Consider the following 19,372-nt stretch of genomic DNA (forward strand, 5'->3'; position numbering starts at 1 on the left):
GAAGGCTGAGTCTGGACCTGTCCCCTGCCTGCCCCTGGGGCCAGGAGCAGGGAAACATACCCCACAGCCCAGAGACTCACAGAGAAACTGCCCACCTAGCTAACTAACTAATTAAAGTGCTTTCTCTGCCCACCAGTCCCGGGAGGGCATCCCCTGCCAGCCAGCGGCTCTCCTGTGTGTAATGACAGAGATGCAAAGTCTCCTTCTACTCCTCAGGTCATCTCTCTCCACAGGTCTGGTCATTGTTTTCACTCTGCCAGGGGCTCTTTTATTTTTTTATTTATTCTTTTTACAGAATATTTTATTTATTTATTGAAGGGAAGGGAGTTGGGGGAGACCCGAGCCTCGAATTAGCTGTGACCCAGATGGGGCATGACTTTTCCTCATCACTTTGTGACCACACTGCGCTGTGATGAGCAGGGGAGGCAGGGAGGCCTTCGAAAGGAGAGGAGACCCTCTTTCCAGGTGCCAATCGCCCTCCCTGTGTCCTGGTGATGCAGGGAGACAGGCCTGCTGTGCTCAGAGGAGTCAGGTGAGGGACACATCTGAGGAAGGAGTTGGGCGGGGGGCACATTCCTGGCCATGGTCCCTCCTTAATCAAACTCCCCTAACTAGTCTTTAAAAAATATATCCTATAAAATAAAAGGCTAATATGCAAATTGTCCCCTTGACTGAGAGTTCAACCAGGGGTTCAACCAGGGGTGGGGCCGGCCAGCCAACCACCTAGGGCTCCTCCCCCTGGAATAGTGATGTCATGGGCTGGCGGACCCCGCCAACCTGATCAGGGAGGGCTGGCCTGACTCCACCTGTGCAGGAATTTGTGCACTGGGCCTCTAAACTATATATATATATATATATATATATATATAGAGAGAGAGAGAGAGAGAGAGAGAGAGAGATGTTTTAAATTGATTCCAGAGAGGAAGGGAGAGGGAAAGAGAAACATCAATGATGAGAGAGAATCATCAATCAGCTGCCTCCTGCACGACCCACACTGGGGATCAAGCCTGCAATCTGGGCATGTGCCCTCACTAGGAATTGAGCTGTGACCTCCTGGTTCATAGGTCAACGCTCAACCACTGAGCCACGCCGGCTGGACCAAACTAGTTTTTAAAAACTATTTAATAGAATAGGCTAACTGCTGTGGGGGTAGGGAGGGGAAGACTGTCTGAAAGAAGGTAAAGGGATTAGCCAAATAATTCAAATGCATAGCCCATGATCGCAGCCCATGGTGAGGGCCAGAGGGAAGGGTGGGTGGGAACTGGGTGGAGACGGGCAAAAGGGGGGCGGGGAGAGATGAGGACACCTGTAATAGTGTGAACAATACAAATAAAGTTAAAAAACATAGTTTAGCTGAGATAAAATACAAGTCACATGAAATTTACCATCTTGACAATTTTTTAATAGATTTTTATTAATTATTTCAGAGAAGAAAGGCAAGGGAGAGAGAGGTAGAAGCATCAATGATGAGTGAGAATCATGGATCCACCGCCTCCTGCACGCCCCCTAGTGGGGACTGAACCTGCACCCTGGGCGTGTGCCCTGATCAGGAATCCCATCGTGACCTCCTGGTTCATAGGTCAATGCTCACCACTGCGCTACGCTGGCTGGGCTCTTTTATTTTTTATTTATTCTTTTTACAGAATTTTTTAAAAAAATATATTTTATTGATTTTTTACAGAGAGGAAGGGAGAGAGATAGAGAGTTAGAAACATCGATGAGAGAGAAACATCAATCAGCTGCCTCCTGCACATCTCCCACTGGGGATGTGCCCGCAACCCAGGTACATGCCCTTGACCGGAATCGAACCCGGGACCCTTCAGTCCGCAGGCCGACGCTCTATCCACTGAGCCAAACCGGTCAGGGCTATTTATTCTTTTTAATTTGATTCTCGGGAGCAAAAAAGAGAGACAGAACCATTGAATTTATGGAGCTTGAACCCCAAACCAGGGCCTGTGCCCGAACGGGGAACCGAACCCGCGACCCTCCGTGACCCCTCGGCACCCAGGCCCGCGCTCGTATCCCTGAGCCACACCCGCCAGGGCCGGCTCTGCGTGTCTGGATCCTACAAACCTATCAGACTCGTGCAGCTCATAGGCCAACACGCCCCATGCGGCCGCAGGCGTTCCTCTCCCGGAAACCCTGTCCCAGCGGATTATGAAAAATGGATCAACCCTGGTCTGTAACCAATCACAGGGCGGGGCGGGGAACAGGAAGTGATGCCCGGAGCCGGTACGCATACAGGCGGGTGTCAGCTCCTGGCACAGAGGTCGCCAATCCCGGCTGCAGGAGCTGCGGGTGTGGGGGCTGTGGAGGCGGTGAGTGGGGGGAGGTGGGGGGCGCGTCCGAGGCCCGGGGTTTGGAAGGGAGTGAGGCGGGGTGGATGGGTGGACGGACGGACGGACGGACGGACGGAGGGATGCACGGAGGTTGGTCTCAGAGCGACCCGGGTGTGTGCGCTGTGCCTCATTTCTGAGATCGCGTGGAAACCAGGGGTCCCCCTGGCCCCCCTTCACGCACAGGGCGTGGTTTCTGTTTTAAACGAGCGCTTTTCAGTCTAGGCCACTGTTGGCATTTTGGCCGGATTCATTTTTATTTTGGGGGGTGCAATGGGGGTGCATCTAATAGGCCTTGCCGTGCCTCCCCTCCCCCACCCAGACCCGGTTGTGACGACCATCAGCCCGTTCCCCGTGCCTAGGACTGTGCTTGTCATTCACTTTGTTCTGTAGATTCCACATCGAAGGGGGATCTTGGGGTAACTTGTCTGTCTCTGACGGGCCTCTTGCACTCAGCATAACGCCTCCCGGGCTCCTTCCAGCCTCGGCAAACGGTGGGATTCCATTCCTTTTCGTTGCTGAGTAATGTTCCCCTGCGGACAGGCGCCACCTCCGCTGGATCCCAGCGTCTTGTTCATGGCTGGTCGGTTGCTTCCATATCCTGGCCCTGGTGTCACGTTTCTCTGTGACTCCGTGGCTGTCCTTGTTGTTGGTGTTGATTTTCTGTTTGTTTTTTCCGTGGATTTCGTAACGTGAAAGGAACCCACAGGTTTTAGAACCGACCAGGCCAATCCCAGATTTCCAGTGACATGAAACCCCTCAATCCCCAGGGTCATGGCTTCATGCTGTTACATATGTGCTCCCAACTTCCAGACACAGGAAACTCTAGGGAACCCCCTACACACATACACACACACACACACACACACACACACACACACACACACACACCTGGCCTTGGGTCTCACCCTCCTGACTCTCCAGCGACCTTGCCCTGATCTTCAGAGGGACCCCCCTCCCCGTGGTGGAAGGAACACTGGGCGGCCCTGTGCTCATAGTTGCAGCATTTGAGAGGGATCTGGACTCCGGAGAATCCTGGGACGTGGCTCTGGCCTTTGGAAGGTCCCTTAGGGCCTGGGAACATTTCTGCTTATTATTGGTTACTCCTCACCTAGGATGCTTTTCCATTGATTTTTAGAGAGAGTGGAAGGGAGAGGCAGAGAGAGAGAGAAACATCCATGTGAGAGAGACACATTGATTGGTTGCTTCCTGCCCACACCCCATCCCAGGCTGGGAATTGAGCCTGCAACTGAGGTACGTGCCCCTGACACGGATCCTTGAGTCCATGGGCCAACGCTCTATCCACTGAGCCAAAACAGCTAGGGCAGTGGTTCTCAGCCTTCTGGCCTTTTAAATACAGTTCCTCATGTTGTGACCCAACCATAAAATTATTTTCGTGGCTCCTTCATCACTGTCATGTTGCTACTGTTATGAATCATCATGGAAATATCTGATATGCAGGATGGTCTTAGGCGACCCCTGTGAAAGGGTCGTTCGACAGCCAAAGGGGTCGCGACCCACAGGTTGAGAACCGCTGAACTAGGGTGAACATTTCTCATTAAAAATCTTGCTTCCTGAATATTTCAAAGAGCTTTTTCTGGGATGAGATTATGTATATGAGACCCGTTAATCCATTTATCCAAACAGATCAGTGAATGAGGGCAGAGGGCAGGAGGTGGGGGATGGGGCAGAGAACCTGGTGGGATAGGGTTTCCTTTTGTGGTGACAAAAATGAGGTTCTGGGCCCAGACAGTGGGGAGGGTCCCACAGCATGTCCAAGGCACTTAGAGGCCCGAAACTGAACCCTTTAAAAAAGAGTTAGGCCCTGGCTGCATAGCCCACTTGGTTACAGCACCGAGTCAGGGCACATACAAGAATCAACCAATGGAGGCATAGATACCTGGACAGACAAATCTCTCTCTTTTTCACTCTCTCTTCTTATGCTTGGATAGGATTACAAAAACGGAGCTCAAGTGGTGAATTGTAGGTTGTGCATTTTGCCACAATAAGACAATATCTATAGAAATTAATTCTCCTAGGGTTCTTTTGTGCTGTCCCTCGTCTGGAGAGAAGCAGAAAATGTTGGAGGACAATCTTTGGTTAATATTTACAACGTATTAAATGCCATGGAAATCCAGATTGTAAATATTTGTTTTCTGTATTTTTCTATAGAATCATGACCAAACAGTGATTTAAATTTACCAATGGAATTGCTGTATCTTATCTTTTTTTTTTTAATTGATGATTTGAGAGAAAGAGAGAGAGATCTCTTGTTGCACTTAGCATTGCATTCATTGGTTGACACTTGTCTGTGCCCTGACTCGGCATGGAGCCTGCAAACTGGCCTAAGGGGACGATGCACTAACCAACTGAGCTACCCGGCCAGGCCCCTGTATCTTGTCTTGAGGAGAAGCTAAACGCTGATGTTATTATTAAAATACATTTTGGAGCTCGGTCAGTGGGGCTCAGCTGTTGAGTGTCGACCCATGAACCAACAGGTCACTGGATTGTTTCCTGGTCAGGCACAGGCCCAGCTTTCAGGCTCGATCCCCATTGCGGGGCCTGCAGGTTCAACTAATTGATGTTTCTCTCCTCTTCATTCCTCTATCTCTAAAATCAATAAAATGAAATATTTTTTAAAAGAAAAATACTATGGGTTAACTTCCAGGGTATTCAATATGGGACCAGTGAGGGGTGTTTAGTATTGGGTGGATCAGCAGGTGAAACCCATCTCTTTCTCTCCTCTCTTCCCCCGAGAACTGTGGCCTGTTCCTGAGTCTGAGCCCTACTGTCGCTCTCCATCAGGAGCTGACGTTTCCAGGGAATATGGCTACAGACCAGGCATTTTCCGATGGTCATGAGCACCCCCAGGGCAGCCTGGGCTGGGATCTGTCACCAGCCGGACCGCCCCAGGGAAACCTCTCTGAAGAACAGCACCGGGACTCTGAGAGGGGTCACATGCTCTTCAGAGCCTTCCAACACTCGGAGGACGCCGACCCGCTCCTGAGTGTGCACAAAATGTCTGCGCTTCTCCATCGCTGGCTGAGGCCCGATGTGTTCACCAAGAAGCAGATCTTGGATAAGCTTCTGCTGGAGACGTTTATGATCTGCATGCCCCTGGAGCTGCAGGTCTTGGTGAAGGACAGGCTTGTGCAGAGCTGCGAGGAACTGAAGGTCTTGCTGAGAAACCAGGAGAAACCTAGGAAATGGGTGAGTGGGACCCTCATGATGGGCAGGAGGGAGAGAGGCCGGTAAATGTACACAGCGGCATTCTTTAATTTTCTGTGTTTTATTTATTTTTTATTTTTTTTAAATATATTTTATTGATTTTTTTACAGAGAGGAAGGGAGAGGGATAGAGAGTTAGAAACATCAATGAGAGAGAAATATTGATCAGCTGCCTCCTGCACACCCACCACTGGGGATGTTGCCCGCAACCAAGGTACATGCCCTTGACTGGAATCGAACCTGGGACCTTTCAGTCCGCAGGCCGACGCTCTATTCACTGAGCCAAACCGGTTAGGGCTATTTTTTAAATATATTTGTGTTGATTTTATTTTATTTTTTAAATATGTTTTATTGATTTCTTAGAGAGGAAGGGAGAGGGATAGAGAGTTAGAAACATCGATGAGAGAGAAACATCGATCAGCTGCCTCCTGCACACTCCCTACTGGGTGTGTGCCTGCAACCAAGGTACATGCCCTTTACCAGAATCGAACCTGGGACCCTTGAGTCTGCAGGCTGACGCTCTATCCACTGAGCCAAACCGGTTAGGGCTATTTGTGTTGATATTAGAGAGGGAGGGAGAGAGAGAAAAAAACATCAATGATGAGAGAGAATCATGGATTGGCCCCTCCTGCATGCCTTTGCATTGAGGATCAAGCCCACAACCCAGTCGTGTGCCCTGGCCTGGAATCAAATCATGACCTCCTGGTTCATAGGTTGACGTTCAACCACTGAGCCATGGCGGCCAGGCCACATTAGCATTCCTGAGTTGGACATCTGTGTACATTTGATCTCCGTCCTCAGGCTCACTTTCCCAATGACCTCAGAATAACCTCAGGGTGTAGACTTGTCGGTCCTGCCTCAGGGGTGGGGAAACTGAGGCACAGACCAGGTGCAGGGATGGTGCTTTTCTCTGCAGGGAGCCTCTGCCAATGTTGGGAGGCATGTTTGGTTGCCACCATTTGGGAGGTTGCTATTTGATTGATTCAAACAATCACTTTTTTGTAGAGAATGAGGAAGGGGGAGAGAGGGAAACATCCATGTGTTGTTCCACTGAAAGTGTGAGTGTTGGGTAGGACACATGCAAGGAGTATGATACATCCCAGGTCTTATCTTGTTTAATTTTCTCCCCACAGAAGGTCGTCACCTTCCAAGGGCAGAAGTATCTTGAGGAGAATTCTGAAGTCCAGATGGCCGACCAGGAAGTCGGTGACACAGACCATGTGTTGGACTTGTCCCTGAAGTCCCGATCCCCCATAAGTCAGACGGGGGTACATCCTGAGAACAGCCAGGAGGTCCATGGAGAGCCGGGGAACCAGCCAGGAACCAGTGACATGGTGTGGGCACAGGTGAGTGTGTGATGCCCTGATCTGTGGGGACAGGTGGGAGCCGGTACAAGGGGAAGTTGTGACCACAGCGGAGCTTGACGAGGAACCTGAGGCTGCGCCCGCCGCCCAGTGGGGCTTGACAGGGGAACACAAGGCACACCCCCCTCCCTGGCACCAGGCCAGGGGACCTGAGGCTGTGCCCGACCCCTGGCAGGGCTTAACAAGGCTGGGACCAGCCAGGTCTGGATGTAGCCCAATGGGGATGGGGCTGGCCGGGTCTGGGTCTCATGTGATTTCGAGGCTACCGTGGGTGGGTGGATACTTGACTGTTGGTCCCGTGGTGCACCCCAGACTCTGACAGGAGGAAGATTTTCATATACATTTTACTAATTTTCTTTCCTCTCTGACACTTCTATTATAGAGAAAGGGCAAAGAACATATTAAAATATTTCCTCTAATTAATGCCCTTTTAATGTGCATGAATTTCATGCACTGGGCCACTAATTGGTATACAAAAGAGCCCTAGATTTCTGGGTGTTAATTTTGTATCCTGCTACATTGCCAAATTCATCTATTAAGTCTAGTAGTTCTTTTATGGAGTCTTTGGGGTTTTCTATGTGCAATATCATGTCATCTGCAAACAATAACAGTTTTAATTCTCCTTTTCCAATTTGGATGCCTTTTATTTCTTCTTCTTGTCTGATCACTATGGCTAGCACTTCCAGTACTATGTCGAATAGGAGTGGTGAGAGAGGGCATCCCTGTCTTGTTCCTGTTCTTAGGGGAAATGGTTTTAGTTTTTGCCCATTGAGTATGATGTTGGCTGTAGGCTTGTCATATATGGTCTTTATCATGTTGAGATATGCTCCCTCTATTCCCACTTTGCTGAGAGTTTTTATAAAAAATGGATGTTATATTTTGTCGAATGGTTTTCTGCGTTTATTGATATGATCATGTGATTTTCGTTCTTTCAATTTGTTTATGTGATGTATCACATTTATTGATTTATGCATATTGTACCAACCTTGCATTCTTGGAATAAATCCCACTTGGTCATGGTTTCTAATCTTTTTAATGTATTGCTGGATGTGACTGGCTAATATTTTGTTCAATTGTTTTAGCATCTATGTTCATCAGGAATATTGGCCCGTTATTCTCTTTCTTTGTAGTGTCTTTATCTGGTTTTGGAATTAGGATAATGCTGGCCTCGTAAAAAGAGTTTGGAAGTATTCCTTCCTCTTGGGTTTTATGAAATAGTTTGAGGAGTATGATGCTAATTCTTCTTTGAATGTTTGGTAAAACTCCCCTGTGAAGCCATCTGGACCTGGGCTTCTGTTTGGTGGAAGTTTTTTCATTACTGCTTCTATTTGATCAGTTGTTATTGGCCTATTCAGGTTTTTTGATTCTTCCTGATTTAGTTTCAGAAGATTATATTTTTCTAGGAATTTGTCTATTTCATCCACATAGTCCAGCTTGTAGACATATACCAGTTGTTCATTGTCTTACAATCCTTTGTATTTCTGTGGTGTCAGTGGTTACTTCTCCACTTTAGTTGTTCATTTTATTTATTTAGGTCCTCTTCCTTTGTTTCTTGATGAGTCTGGCTAATGGTTTATCAATTTTGTTTATCCTTTCAAAGGTACAGCTCTTGGTTTCATTGGTTTTTTTTTGTATTGTTGTTTTAGTCTCCATTTATTTATTTCTGCTCTAGTCTTTATTATTTCCTTCTTTCTACTTGCTCTGGGATTTTCTTGTTGTTCTCTTTCTAGTTCTTTAGGTTGTAGAGTTAAATAGTTTATTGCTGATTTTTCTTGTTTTTTTGAGGTATGCCTGTAGAGCTATGAACTCCCCAATCAGGGCTGCTTTTGCTGTGTCCCAGAGATTTAGCGGTCCCCAGGCCCAGCCCTGGGGCGGGGAAGGCACCTTGAGGTCCCCGGTCATGCCCCGCCAGGCAGGGGGCATGGCCTCAGGTCCCAGCTGTTTAGTATTGGGTGGATCAGCAGGTTAAACTCCACTTATCCTCTCCTCTCTTCCCCCCAGAACTGTGGACCTGATACCGAGTCAGTCCCTTCTGTCCCTCTCCATCAGGAGCTCACGTTTCCAGGGAATATGGCTACAGACCAGGCATTTTCCGATGGTCATGGGCACCCCCAGGGCAGCCTGGGCTGGGAGCTGCCACCGGCCGGACTGCCCCAGGGAAACCTCACTGAAGAACAGCACCGGGACTCTGAGAGGGGGCACGTGCTCTTCAGAGCCTTCCAACACTCGGGGGACGCAGACCCCCTCCAGAGCGTGGCCACAATGTGTGCGCTCCTCCATCGCTGGCTGAGGCCGGATGTGCTCACCAAGAAGCAGATCTTGGATAAGCTTCTGCTGGAGAAGTTCATGATCTGCATGCCCCTGGAGCTGCAGGTCTTGGTGAGGGAGAGGCGCGTGCAGAGGTGCCAGGAACTGAAGGTCTTGCTGAGAAATCAGGAGAAACCCAGGAAATGGGTGAGTGGGACCCTCGCGATCGGCAGAGGGGAAGGAGGCTGGTAAATGTACACAGCGGCATTCTTTAATGTTCTGTTTCATTTTTAAAATATATTTTTGTTGGTTTCAGAGAGGGAGGGAGAGAGAGAGAGAGGGGAAACATCAGTGATGAGAGAGAATCATTGATTGGGCCCTCCTGCATGCCTTTGCACTGAGGATCAAGCCCGAAACCCAGTGGTGTGCCCTGGCCTGGAATCAAATCGTGACCTCCTCGTTGATAGGTTGACGTTCAATCACTCAGCCATGGCGGCCAGGCCACATTAGCATTCCTGAGATGGACATCTGTGTACATTTGATCTCCGTCCTCAGGCTCACTTTCCCAATGACCTCAGAATAACCTCAGGGGGTAGACTTGTCGGTTCTGCCTCACCGATGGGGAAACTGAGGCACAGACCAGGTGCAGGGACGGCGCCTTTCTCTCCAGGGAGCCTCTGCCAACGTTGGGAGACATGTTTGATTGCCACCATTTGGGAGGTTGCTATTTGACTGATTGATTAAAACAATAACTTTTTTGTAGAGAATTAAGAAGGGAGAGAGAGGGAAACATCCATGTGTTGTTCCACTGAAAGTGTGAGTGTTGCGTAGGACACATGCAAGGAGTAGGATACATCCCGGGTCTTATCTTGTTCAATTTTCTCCCCACAGAAGGTCGTCACCTTCCAAGAGCAGAAGTATCTTGAGGAGAATTCCGATGTCCAGATGGCTGACGAGGAAGACGGTGACACAGACCAGGTGTTGGACTTGTCCATGAAGTCCCGATCCCCCATCAATCAGACGGGGGTACATCCTGAGAACATCCAGGAGGTCAACAGAGAGCCGAGGAACCAGCCTGGAACCAGGGAGATGGTGTGGGGACAGGTGAGTGTGTGATGCCCTGATCTGTGGGGACAGGTGGGAGCCCGTACAAGGGGAATCGGTGACCACAGCTGCTACAGCATTTGGGACATTTGACACAGGATAGAAAGGGACCCATGAATGCATCCAGCGGATGCATTAACCCCATAGGCATTTCTGAACCAATGTGGTCCACAGGCCGATAAAAATCTAATTTTCCTCTAGGCATTATCAGGCGTGAGGATTGAGGAGAGCGGGGTCCAGAATCGCTTTGCCTCCACAAGTGAAGGCAGTGAGCAGTTGAGATACCAGGAGAGGCAGCTTAGAGAATGAAGACTAAACACTGTTGCCGTGGCCAGTGTTGGTTAGTGGTTGGAGCATCAGACCCAGGACTGCAGGGCTGTGGGTTTGATTCCCAGTCAAGGGCACATACTTGGGTTGCAGGTTCCATTCCCTGCCCAGTTGGGGTGATTGCAGGAGTCAGACAGTCAATGTGTCTCTCACATTGATGTCTCTCTCTGGCTCTCCTCTCTCTCTCTCTCTCTCTCTCTATCTCTCTCTCTCTCTCTCTCTCTCTCCACCTCCCTTCCTGGCTCTCTAAAAATCAATGGAATAAATATCCTGGGGTGAGGATTAACAACAACATAAAGAGTAAGGAGTGGCCAAAACTGGTTTGGCTCAATGGATAGAGCGTCGGCCTGCGGACTGAGGGGTCCCGGGTTCAATTCCGGTCAAGGGCATGTACCTGGGTTGCGGGCACATCCCCAGTGGGGGATGTGCAGGAGGCAGCTGATTGATGTTTCTCTCTCATTGATGTTTCTGGCTCTCTGTCTCTCTCCCTTCCTCTCTGTAAAAAATCAATAAAATATATATATTTTAAAATCTTAAAAAAAAAAAAAGAGTAAGGAGTGTAATGTATGGGCTTGAAGTAAAGGTGTGATGGGTCCACATAATGACAGACTTGGGAGTTGGGGGGTGACAGGCTTGGCCCCAAGGAAGTCTAGGCAGAGTCACCAAACTGTGCTGTTAGGTAAGCTGGGGTCTCAGGTCAGGGAGATGGACAGGACGGGGGAAGGAGGGACAGAGCTTCCCACCCCTGGCTTCAGACACGTTTAACCCCCCTTGGTTACCCACCTTCAGGGGCAGAAAGTCCTCCAGCCGGTCCACACCCAGGAGAAGCCGTTCGAGTGCGCCGTCTGCCACAGAAGGTTCGGCCACCGCGGGAACCTCAACGTGCACATGCGCACCCACTCGGGCCTGAGACCCTACCAGTGTCCCCATTGCCACCTGGCCTTCCGCCACCTGGGGACGTTTAAACGCCACCAAAGGACACATGTCCACCAGGCGCCCCAGGTCCCTTCTGACCCAGAAGGAAACTAACGGGTCTCCTATGGTGCAAACATGGTCGATGAGCACTTAGACGGGGGTCTATGAATTAGAATTGGGGTCCTTGAGTAATTACTCATGTTCCCCATTGGCCCCATACTCTGTCAGTCTTGCTGTTTGTTTCAATAAATATTTCACGGTTCAACCCTTATCCCTTGTTTGTCCTCTGTTGTCCTTTATTTTATGCAAAATAGGGAGGTCCCAGGAGAGTGGCCAGATTCCCTACAGAATACCCAGTGCAATGTGGACGTCAGATACACCACACTTTTTATTTTCTAAAAATATATATATATTTGTATTGATTTCAGGGAGGAAGGCAGAGGGAAGGGAGAGATGGACACATCAATGATGAGAGAATCATGGAGCGGCTGCCTCCTGCACGCTCCCTACTGGGGATGGAGCACGCAACCCGCACATGTGCCCTTGAATGGAATTGAACCTGGGACCCTTCAGTCTGCAGGCCAAAGCTCTATCCACTGAGCCAAACCAGCCATGACCACAGCATCATTTAGATGTGTCTGTTCTGAATTATTTCTTTATCTGACATTCACATTTCACTGATCCTCGTGGGAGAGAGAGAGAGGAGGAGGAGAGGAGAGGAGGGGAGGGGAGGGGAGAGGAGGGGAGGGGAGGGGAGGGGAGGGGAGGGGAGGGGAGGGGAGGGGAAGGGAGGGGAAGGGAGGGGAGGGGAGGGGAGGGGAGGGGAGGGGAAGGGAGGGGAAGGGAGGGGAGGGGAGGGGAAGGGAGGGGAGGGGAGGGGAGGGGAGGGGAGGGGAGGGGAGGGGAAGGGAGGGGAAGGGAGGGGAGGGGAGGGGAAGGGAAGGGAGGGGAAGGGAGGGGAGGGGAGGGGAAGGGAGGGGAGAGGAGGGGAGGGGAGGGGAGGGGAGGGGAGGGGAGGGGAGGGGAGGGGAGGGGAAGGGAGGGGAAGGGAGGGGAGGGGAGGGGAGGGGGAGGGGAGGGGAGGGGAGGGGAGGGGAGGGGAGGGGAGGGGAAGGGAGGGGAGGGGAGGGGAGGGGAGGGGAGGCGAGATTGGTTGCTCCCTGTAGGCACCTGAGGATGGAACCCACCACCACGGCTTGTACCCTGACTGGGAATGGAACTGGCAGCTTTTTGTTGCACAAGATGATGCCCAACCACCTTGGCCTCTCCGGCACCCGGGCTTGGTGGCCACACCCAGAGCTAAGGGTTTGCCAGGTGTGGGGTGTGGCTCCCCAGGGGGTTCTCCTGTTTGGCGGACTCTGCTGGGTCAGAGCCCTCTGGCTGCCCAGTGTGGCTGCTCCCCCGCCCAGTGAGGTAGGGAATGGGGCACGTTGTACCAGTGACAGACATGAGGCTCAGAGAAGTCAAGTCACTTTCCCAAGCTTGCACAGCTCTCAGGTAGCCAGATGGAAACCCAGGCATCTGGATTCGGGGCCTGTTTGCTTAGCCATCAGGCTTCCCAGTGGCTGTCAGACAGAGTGGGGACCAGGGTCAGTTCCCAGGTCAGGCGTGTGGCAGGGAGCAGCTGGTTCCTGCTTCTCTCCCCTGAACTGACTCGCTCACCTGCATCTCATCCTCGTCTCCTACTGGGCAGCTAAGATGCAGCTTTTAAAGTGAAAACCCAGTGATTTAAACCCCCAGCAGGACAACAGCAAAATCACACTCGCAGAGGCCATGACTCAGGTCCTTCCTCGCCCCTCCTGGGTCCAGCCGCTCCGGTTCGCTTCTTCCTGTGGCCTTGGGCCTGGCTGGTCCCTCTCCGGGCATCGCCATCTGGAGTCACCCAGGCCCCCACCCGGGCCCCTCCTCATAGACCTTCCCTGACTCCTCAGCCTCCACTGCTCACCCCCAAATGCCCTCTTCATCCCATCACCTTCCTTCTTTTTAAATACATTTTTATGGATTTCAGAGAGGAATGGAGAGAATCATGGACCGGCTGCCTCCTGCTCACCCCCCACCAGGGATGGAGCCCAGACCCCAGGCAGGTGCCCTGACAGGGAATTGAACCGTGAGCTCCTGGTTCAGTTTGACGCTCAACCACGGAGCCACGCCAGCTGGGCTCACCCTCCCCGCCCCCCCCCCCCTTTTCTTTTTTTTTTGCTTTTTGAGTCCTCACCCCAGGCTATTTTCCCATTGATTTTTAGAGAGAGTGGAAGAGAGGGGGAAAGACAGAGAGGAATATCCATGTGAGAGAGACACACCGGTGGGTTGTCTCCTACATGAGCCCTGACCAGGGGCCCGCCGAGAGGATCCTGCAACTGAGGTCCGTGCCCTTGACCGGAATCCAACCGGGACCCTCTGGTCCGCAGGCCGAGGCGCTACCCACTGAGCCACCGGCCAGGGCCCCTCCTTTAAAATCCGATTCATGGCTGTAACCGGTTTGGCTCAGTGGATAGAGCGTCGGCCTGCGGACTGAAGGGTCCCAGGTTCGATTCCGGTCAAGGGCATGTACCTTGGTTGCAGGCACATCCCCAGTAGGGGGCGTGTAGGAGGCAGCTGGTGGACGTTCCTAACTCTCTATCCCTTCCTCTCTGTAAAAAAATCAATAAAATATATTTTATAAAAAATCCGATTCATGGCCATTTGCCGCCTGGTTTCCGCAACTGCTGGTTGTCCATCTTCCTCCTCTTTCCCTGGAGCGTCAGCCTCAAGTGCGGCTGGACAGGGGCTCCCTGTCGGCTCTTCCCAGGCCGCCTGGCCCGGCCACCAGGGGCCCCTGGGTCCGTGCAGAACAAGGTCCGGCCCCGCTCTCCGCGAGGCCGCCGTCCCTGCGCGGTGGTGACCCGGTGACCGGGGGCTGCTGGAGGCGGCCCGGGAGCCCTGCCTACCCCGGTCTTCAGGGGGTGGAGACCCAGTCGCAGACCAGGTGAGTTCCGCTTGGAGGGAGGTCACTGCCCTCTCCACCTCCCTCCCTCAAGCCGTGGGGTCACCCGTAAGAGCATCGCACCGTCGGAAGCAGCTGACCTGGAGGGTGAGGGGGGTCCAGGAGGTCATGGCTTCGGGGTGTGTTTGGAAGTTGGGACTGAGATGGATTCAGGGACCAAGCGAGGGCGGCCCAGGCTGCTCCCGTCACTCACCCGAGGGCCGGATACGAGGGGGGGTGCAGAGGCGGAGGCATTATAGAGCCCCTGGCCAGACCCCAAGGAGGTGGGACAGAAGGACCAACCCCGGGGCCACTGCACCCCCCCCTACCCCCAGCCAGGCCCGCACAGATCTCTGGGAGCACCAGCCTGGCTCCCGGTCACAGCCCAGTCTCCAGAACCACCGCCTCGGCGGGCCTGGTGCTGAGCCGGCCCTTTCCCTGCCTCTGAGACGGACCTGGGGTGACCTGATCCTGGGCCCGCAGCGGGTGTGTGTATCTCCCGCGGGTGGAAATGGGGGAGCCTTCACCTCCATCACCTCTCAGCGGGTCCCCTCTCTAGACTCAAGGGCAGGAACGGCTGCCCAGGAGCTGGGTGGGTTCCCGAGAGCCCCTCCCCGAACTCCCGCCCCCCCCACCCCCCCGCGAGGGTGGCGCCCCCACAGAACCCGGGACGGGCTGGCACCTCATCAGTGACTTTATTTCTGGGCAGATGCTGGTGAATTGCTTCCACGCGCCTTCTCAGAGTCGGCATCTCCGTCCCCCTCCTGCCTTCCCGGGTCGCAGACCACGGAGCCCGCTGCCAGGCCCCTCCCCTGTCTTCAGCCGCCCCTCTGCCCACGGGGGGACACCCGTGCTCCTCTCCTGGGCCCCTGGCCCGCCTCGCTGCCCCCCACCACCCATAGGGTGTGTGCCCGAGGGAGTGAGGGGTGCAGGGGACTATGCGGAGGCCCCTTCCACGGGTGGGGCGGGCGGGGGTCAGGAGGGGTGGGCGGAAGGGAGATCTGGGTGCCTTTTCGAACTGGGACAAAATTCAGAAGAAAAACACAGGCTACTTTGAACTCAGGAAAAAGGTCAAGTCCACTCTGAACGGAAGCTTCCCCAGCCCCAACCATGGGCAGCTCCGCCCGATCACAGGCCCGACCCCCTGCTTCCCGCAAAAGCGGGATTTGGGGCAGAAACAGCTGGGAAGGACCGGAGAACGTTGTGGGGTACAGGTCGGCTTAGACCAGGGAGGAGCCAGGCGGGGGGAGGGGCGGCTCCTGGTGGCCAGGCGGGGCAGTAGGAGACGTCGGGCGGCACCAGGGCAGGCGGCTACCCCAGGGGCCACGGCGGGAAGGGCCCCCCGCCCTCGGGGCCCGGCGCCCCGGCTGCGCCCGCCGCCGCCGCCGCCGCACGGCCGTGGATGCGCTGGTGGCGCAGCAGGTGCTCGCGGCGCCCGAAGCCCTTGCCGCACTGCCAGCAGGCGAAGGGGCGCGCGCCCGAGTGCGTCTTGCGGTGGCGCACCAGGTGCTCGCGCCAGTAGAAGGTCTTGCCGCACTCGCAGCAGGCGTGCGGCCGCTCGCGGGCCGGCAGGGGGCGCAGCGCGGGCCCGGGACACGCGGGGCCGCCGGGGTGCGTGCCGCGGGTGGCGCCGCAGGTGCTCCTTGCGCCGGAAGGCCTTGCCGCACTCGGGGCAGGCGTGCGGCTTCTCGGCCGAGTGGCTCTGCCGGTGGCGCAGCAGGTGCGCCGGCTTCAGGGCCGTCTTGCCGCACTCGGGGCAGGACACGGTGCCCGCGGCGGCGGCCAGGAGGGCGGGCAGGTCGGGCGCGGGCAGGGCCGGCGGGGCCAGCGGGGGGCTGCCCGGCTCCTGCTTGTAGGGGCGCGTGGCCTGGGCGTCCCCGGCGGCCGGCTCCTCAGTCCCAGGGACCGCGTCTCCTGCGGGACAAAGGCGCAGTCAGGCAGCGGGCACGGCCGGGCAGGGTGGGCCGGGGGGAATGGCCGAATCGGGGCAGGAAGGGCAGCGCTGCGGAAGGGGGTTCTCATCCCCGCGGCTCCCATAGCGGCGCCTGCTGCAGTCAGTGCCCACTACACAGTCGTGCAAATGGGTGTGCGGGTGTGGGGGGAGAGGGGGAGGGAGTGGTACAGGTCACAGAAGAGATGTGGAAGGGCGAACCGATGGATAGACAGCAGGTCAGCGAGTAGATGGAAGAATGGAGGAGAAAATGGGTAGATGAATAAATGCGAGGGGGATGGATGGATGTGAGATGAATGGATCCGTGAATGGACGGATAATTGGTGGGTGGATGGAGGTTGGTTACGTGGATGGATGGATTATGGATGGTAGGTAGATGGAGAGTAGACAGATGGGGTGGCTGGACAGGTGGGTGGATGGACAGATGATGGAAGGGCAGGTGGGTGGATGGATGGATGGAGTGATGGTAAGTAGATGGAGGGTAGACAGATGGGTGGGTGGATGGAGGGATGATGGATGGGTAGGTAGGTGGATGGAGGGATGATGGATGGGTAGGTGGGTGGATGGATGGATGATAGAAAGGTAGGTAGGTGGATGGATGAATGATGGAAGGGTAGGTAGGTGGATGGAGGGATGATGGATGGATAGGTGGGTGGATGGATTATGTATGGTAGGTAGATGGAGGGTAGACAGATGGGTGGGATGGGTAGGTGGGTGAATGAAGGAATGATGGATGGGTAGGTGAGTGGATGGGTGGATGATGGATGGGGAGGTTCCTGTCCTGTGACCCTCCTCACCCTCCCCGGGTCCTCCCTGCTCTGGCCTCCATCCTGCTGCCTCCACATTCGACCTTGAGATGACCCTCAAGCTGCTCTGTTAGGACCACAGCCCTCTCCCGGCACTGGGACAGCGTTCTGCTGTGCTGGCTGTCCCAGGTCTCTGCCCTCCATCGCCCCTTCCCCCACAGGTTCACCTGACTTCCCTTCCTCACCGTCACACGTGTGGCCTGGAAGGGGCCAGCTCAGGTCCCAGCTCCATGTGCCAGGCCTGGGCTCGGGACGGGGTGCCGCCCCGCTGGCCATAGAGCCCAGGTCGGGAAGAACATGACCAAGCCGGAGCCGATGAGACATGACGTGGGGCCTCCATGCAACCAGCTGAGGGTGTGGGTGCCAAGGCCTGGGTCATACTGCCTGGGGCCACCCCGCCTTCGCCAGCACCCGATCTCGGTGAGTTACCCGTGTCTGCACGCGTGTCGGCAGCTAAAGAATGTGGGCACTGCCGCGAATCTCTGGGGCTGTGGTGGGATTTCAGCGCGCAGGCCAGAACCACCCCTGGGCATGTCACCAGTGGGCGCTCTTGTCCAGCCTACCCACCTCCCCCACTTTGCCCTCCAGGGCGGGGCCCAGCGCAGGGTCTGGGGCCTAAGGCAAGGAGGCCAGGGACACCCACTGAGAAATGAGTGAGGGGCAGGAGGGGACCCCCGAGCTGGGCTGGGGAGAAAGCTGTGGTGTGGGAAGGGTCGGCTGCTCACCTAGAGCCATCATCCCACCGTCTTCCTTTTGGAGGCCGACCCCGGAGCCTTCCATCACGTCCCGAGGGGCCCGCATCGCTGGTCCCTGAAACGAGACACCACGTTCTGAGTTGAGACGCGCCGAGCGATGGCCTTGATTTTTCGCCCCCTCTGTCCCCGCTTCACCTTCCACCACTCACGAGTCCCATCACCAGCTCTGAGGCAAGCCGGCTGCCGTGTGGGGGGAGAGGGGTGCTCGCTCGGCCACCCCACATGAGGCCCATGAGGGCGCCCCCTCGCACCCTCTAGCCCCAGCCTTCAGGGGACGACAGCCTCAGCCGACATCTTAGCTGCAGCCTCCTGAGACGTGGCGCCACACCCGTCACAAGATCCCAACCCACTGAGATTGCATGAGATGCTACATGTTTATTTTTAAACCACTACATTTGGGGCAACCTGTTACGCAGCAACAGCTGACTGATACACCTGCTTTGAATAGTGCATGCTAGCTGCTGCTGCTGCTGCTGCTTTTTTTTTTTTTTTTTTAAGGAAGGGAGAGAGAGAGACAGAAACATCAGCGATGAGAGAGAACCACTGATCAGGCTGCCTCCTGCACGCCCTCCACTGGGGGCAGAGCCTGCAACCAGGGCATGTGCCCTGACGGGGAATCGAACTGTGACCTCCTGGCTCAATCACTGAGCCCCACCTTAGCTTATTCCACCAGGCTGCCTTAGCTTCTGCTTACTGCCCTTCGCAAACTCTGTGACAAAATGGGGTGTCTGCCTTCCAGTCTAACCAGAGCCCCCACCCCGGCTTCTGCTCACACAGCTGCAGTCCGCTCTGCCCTTTCTCTGCCAGAGACCAAGGCAAGTGGCCACACACAAAACTGTTTGTTGGCCCCTTTAAGAGGGTGCCTGCATTCCCAGCCCCCTCTCCCTGCAGACAGCAACCCTGCTGCTTCCCACAGCCAGATGATACAGGGGCACCATTCTCCCTTCTGGTGCTCTGGGTTGGGGAGCCCAGCCTGGGGTTTCGACCCCAGAGTTCTCAGCGGTAACCCCCCCCCCCCCGACAGTGGAGATAACCCCCCAGAACGTTGTCTGCTGTCTGTGGGAGCCCGGTCAGCCCTTGTGCACCTGTGCATGTCCTACCAGCCTCTAGGCCAGTGGTTCTCAACCTCCCTAATGCCGCGACCCTTTAATACAGCTCCTCATGTTGTGGGGACCTCCAACCATAAAATTATTTTCGTTGCTACTTCATAACTGTAGTTTTGCTGTTATGAATCGTAATGTAAATATCTGATATGCAGGATGTATTTTCATTGTTATAAATTGAACATAATTAAAGCATAGTGATTAATCACAAAAACAATATGTAATTATGTACGTGTTTTCCAATGGTCTTAGGCGACCCGTGAAAGGGTCGTTCG

The 19,372-nt window shown here is 54.4% G+C and overlaps 2 protein-coding genes across 2 annotated transcripts in view; one reads left to right on the forward strand and one right to left on the reverse strand.

Moving 5' to 3' along the window:
• Positions 1–19,372, forward strand: part of LOC138999548 (patr class I histocompatibility antigen, A-126 alpha chain-like) — a 375,823-nt gene that overhangs the window by 96,846 nt on the left and 259,605 nt on the right. The gene's annotated exons all lie outside the window — the stretch shown is intronic.
• Positions 15,694–19,372, reverse strand: part of ZNF444 (zinc finger protein 444) — a 10,291-nt gene continuing 6,612 nt past the window's right edge. The window contains 3 exon segments of the mRNA XM_070401730.1: positions 15,694–16,105; positions 16,107–16,396; positions 17,965–18,049. Of these exon segments, the coding sequence (XP_070257831.1) occupies positions 15,794–16,105; positions 16,107–16,396; positions 17,965–18,049 (687 nt within the window). The 3' untranslated portion in view covers positions 15,694–15,793.

This window comes from Myotis yumanensis, unplaced genomic scaffold (assembly GCF_028538775.1).
Source record: "Myotis yumanensis isolate MYYU_CA2020_CCGP unplaced genomic scaffold, mMyoYum1.0.hap1 SCAF_23, whole genome shotgun sequence".
NCBI classification, from domain to species: domain Eukaryota; kingdom Metazoa; phylum Chordata; class Mammalia; order Chiroptera; family Vespertilionidae; genus Myotis; species Myotis yumanensis.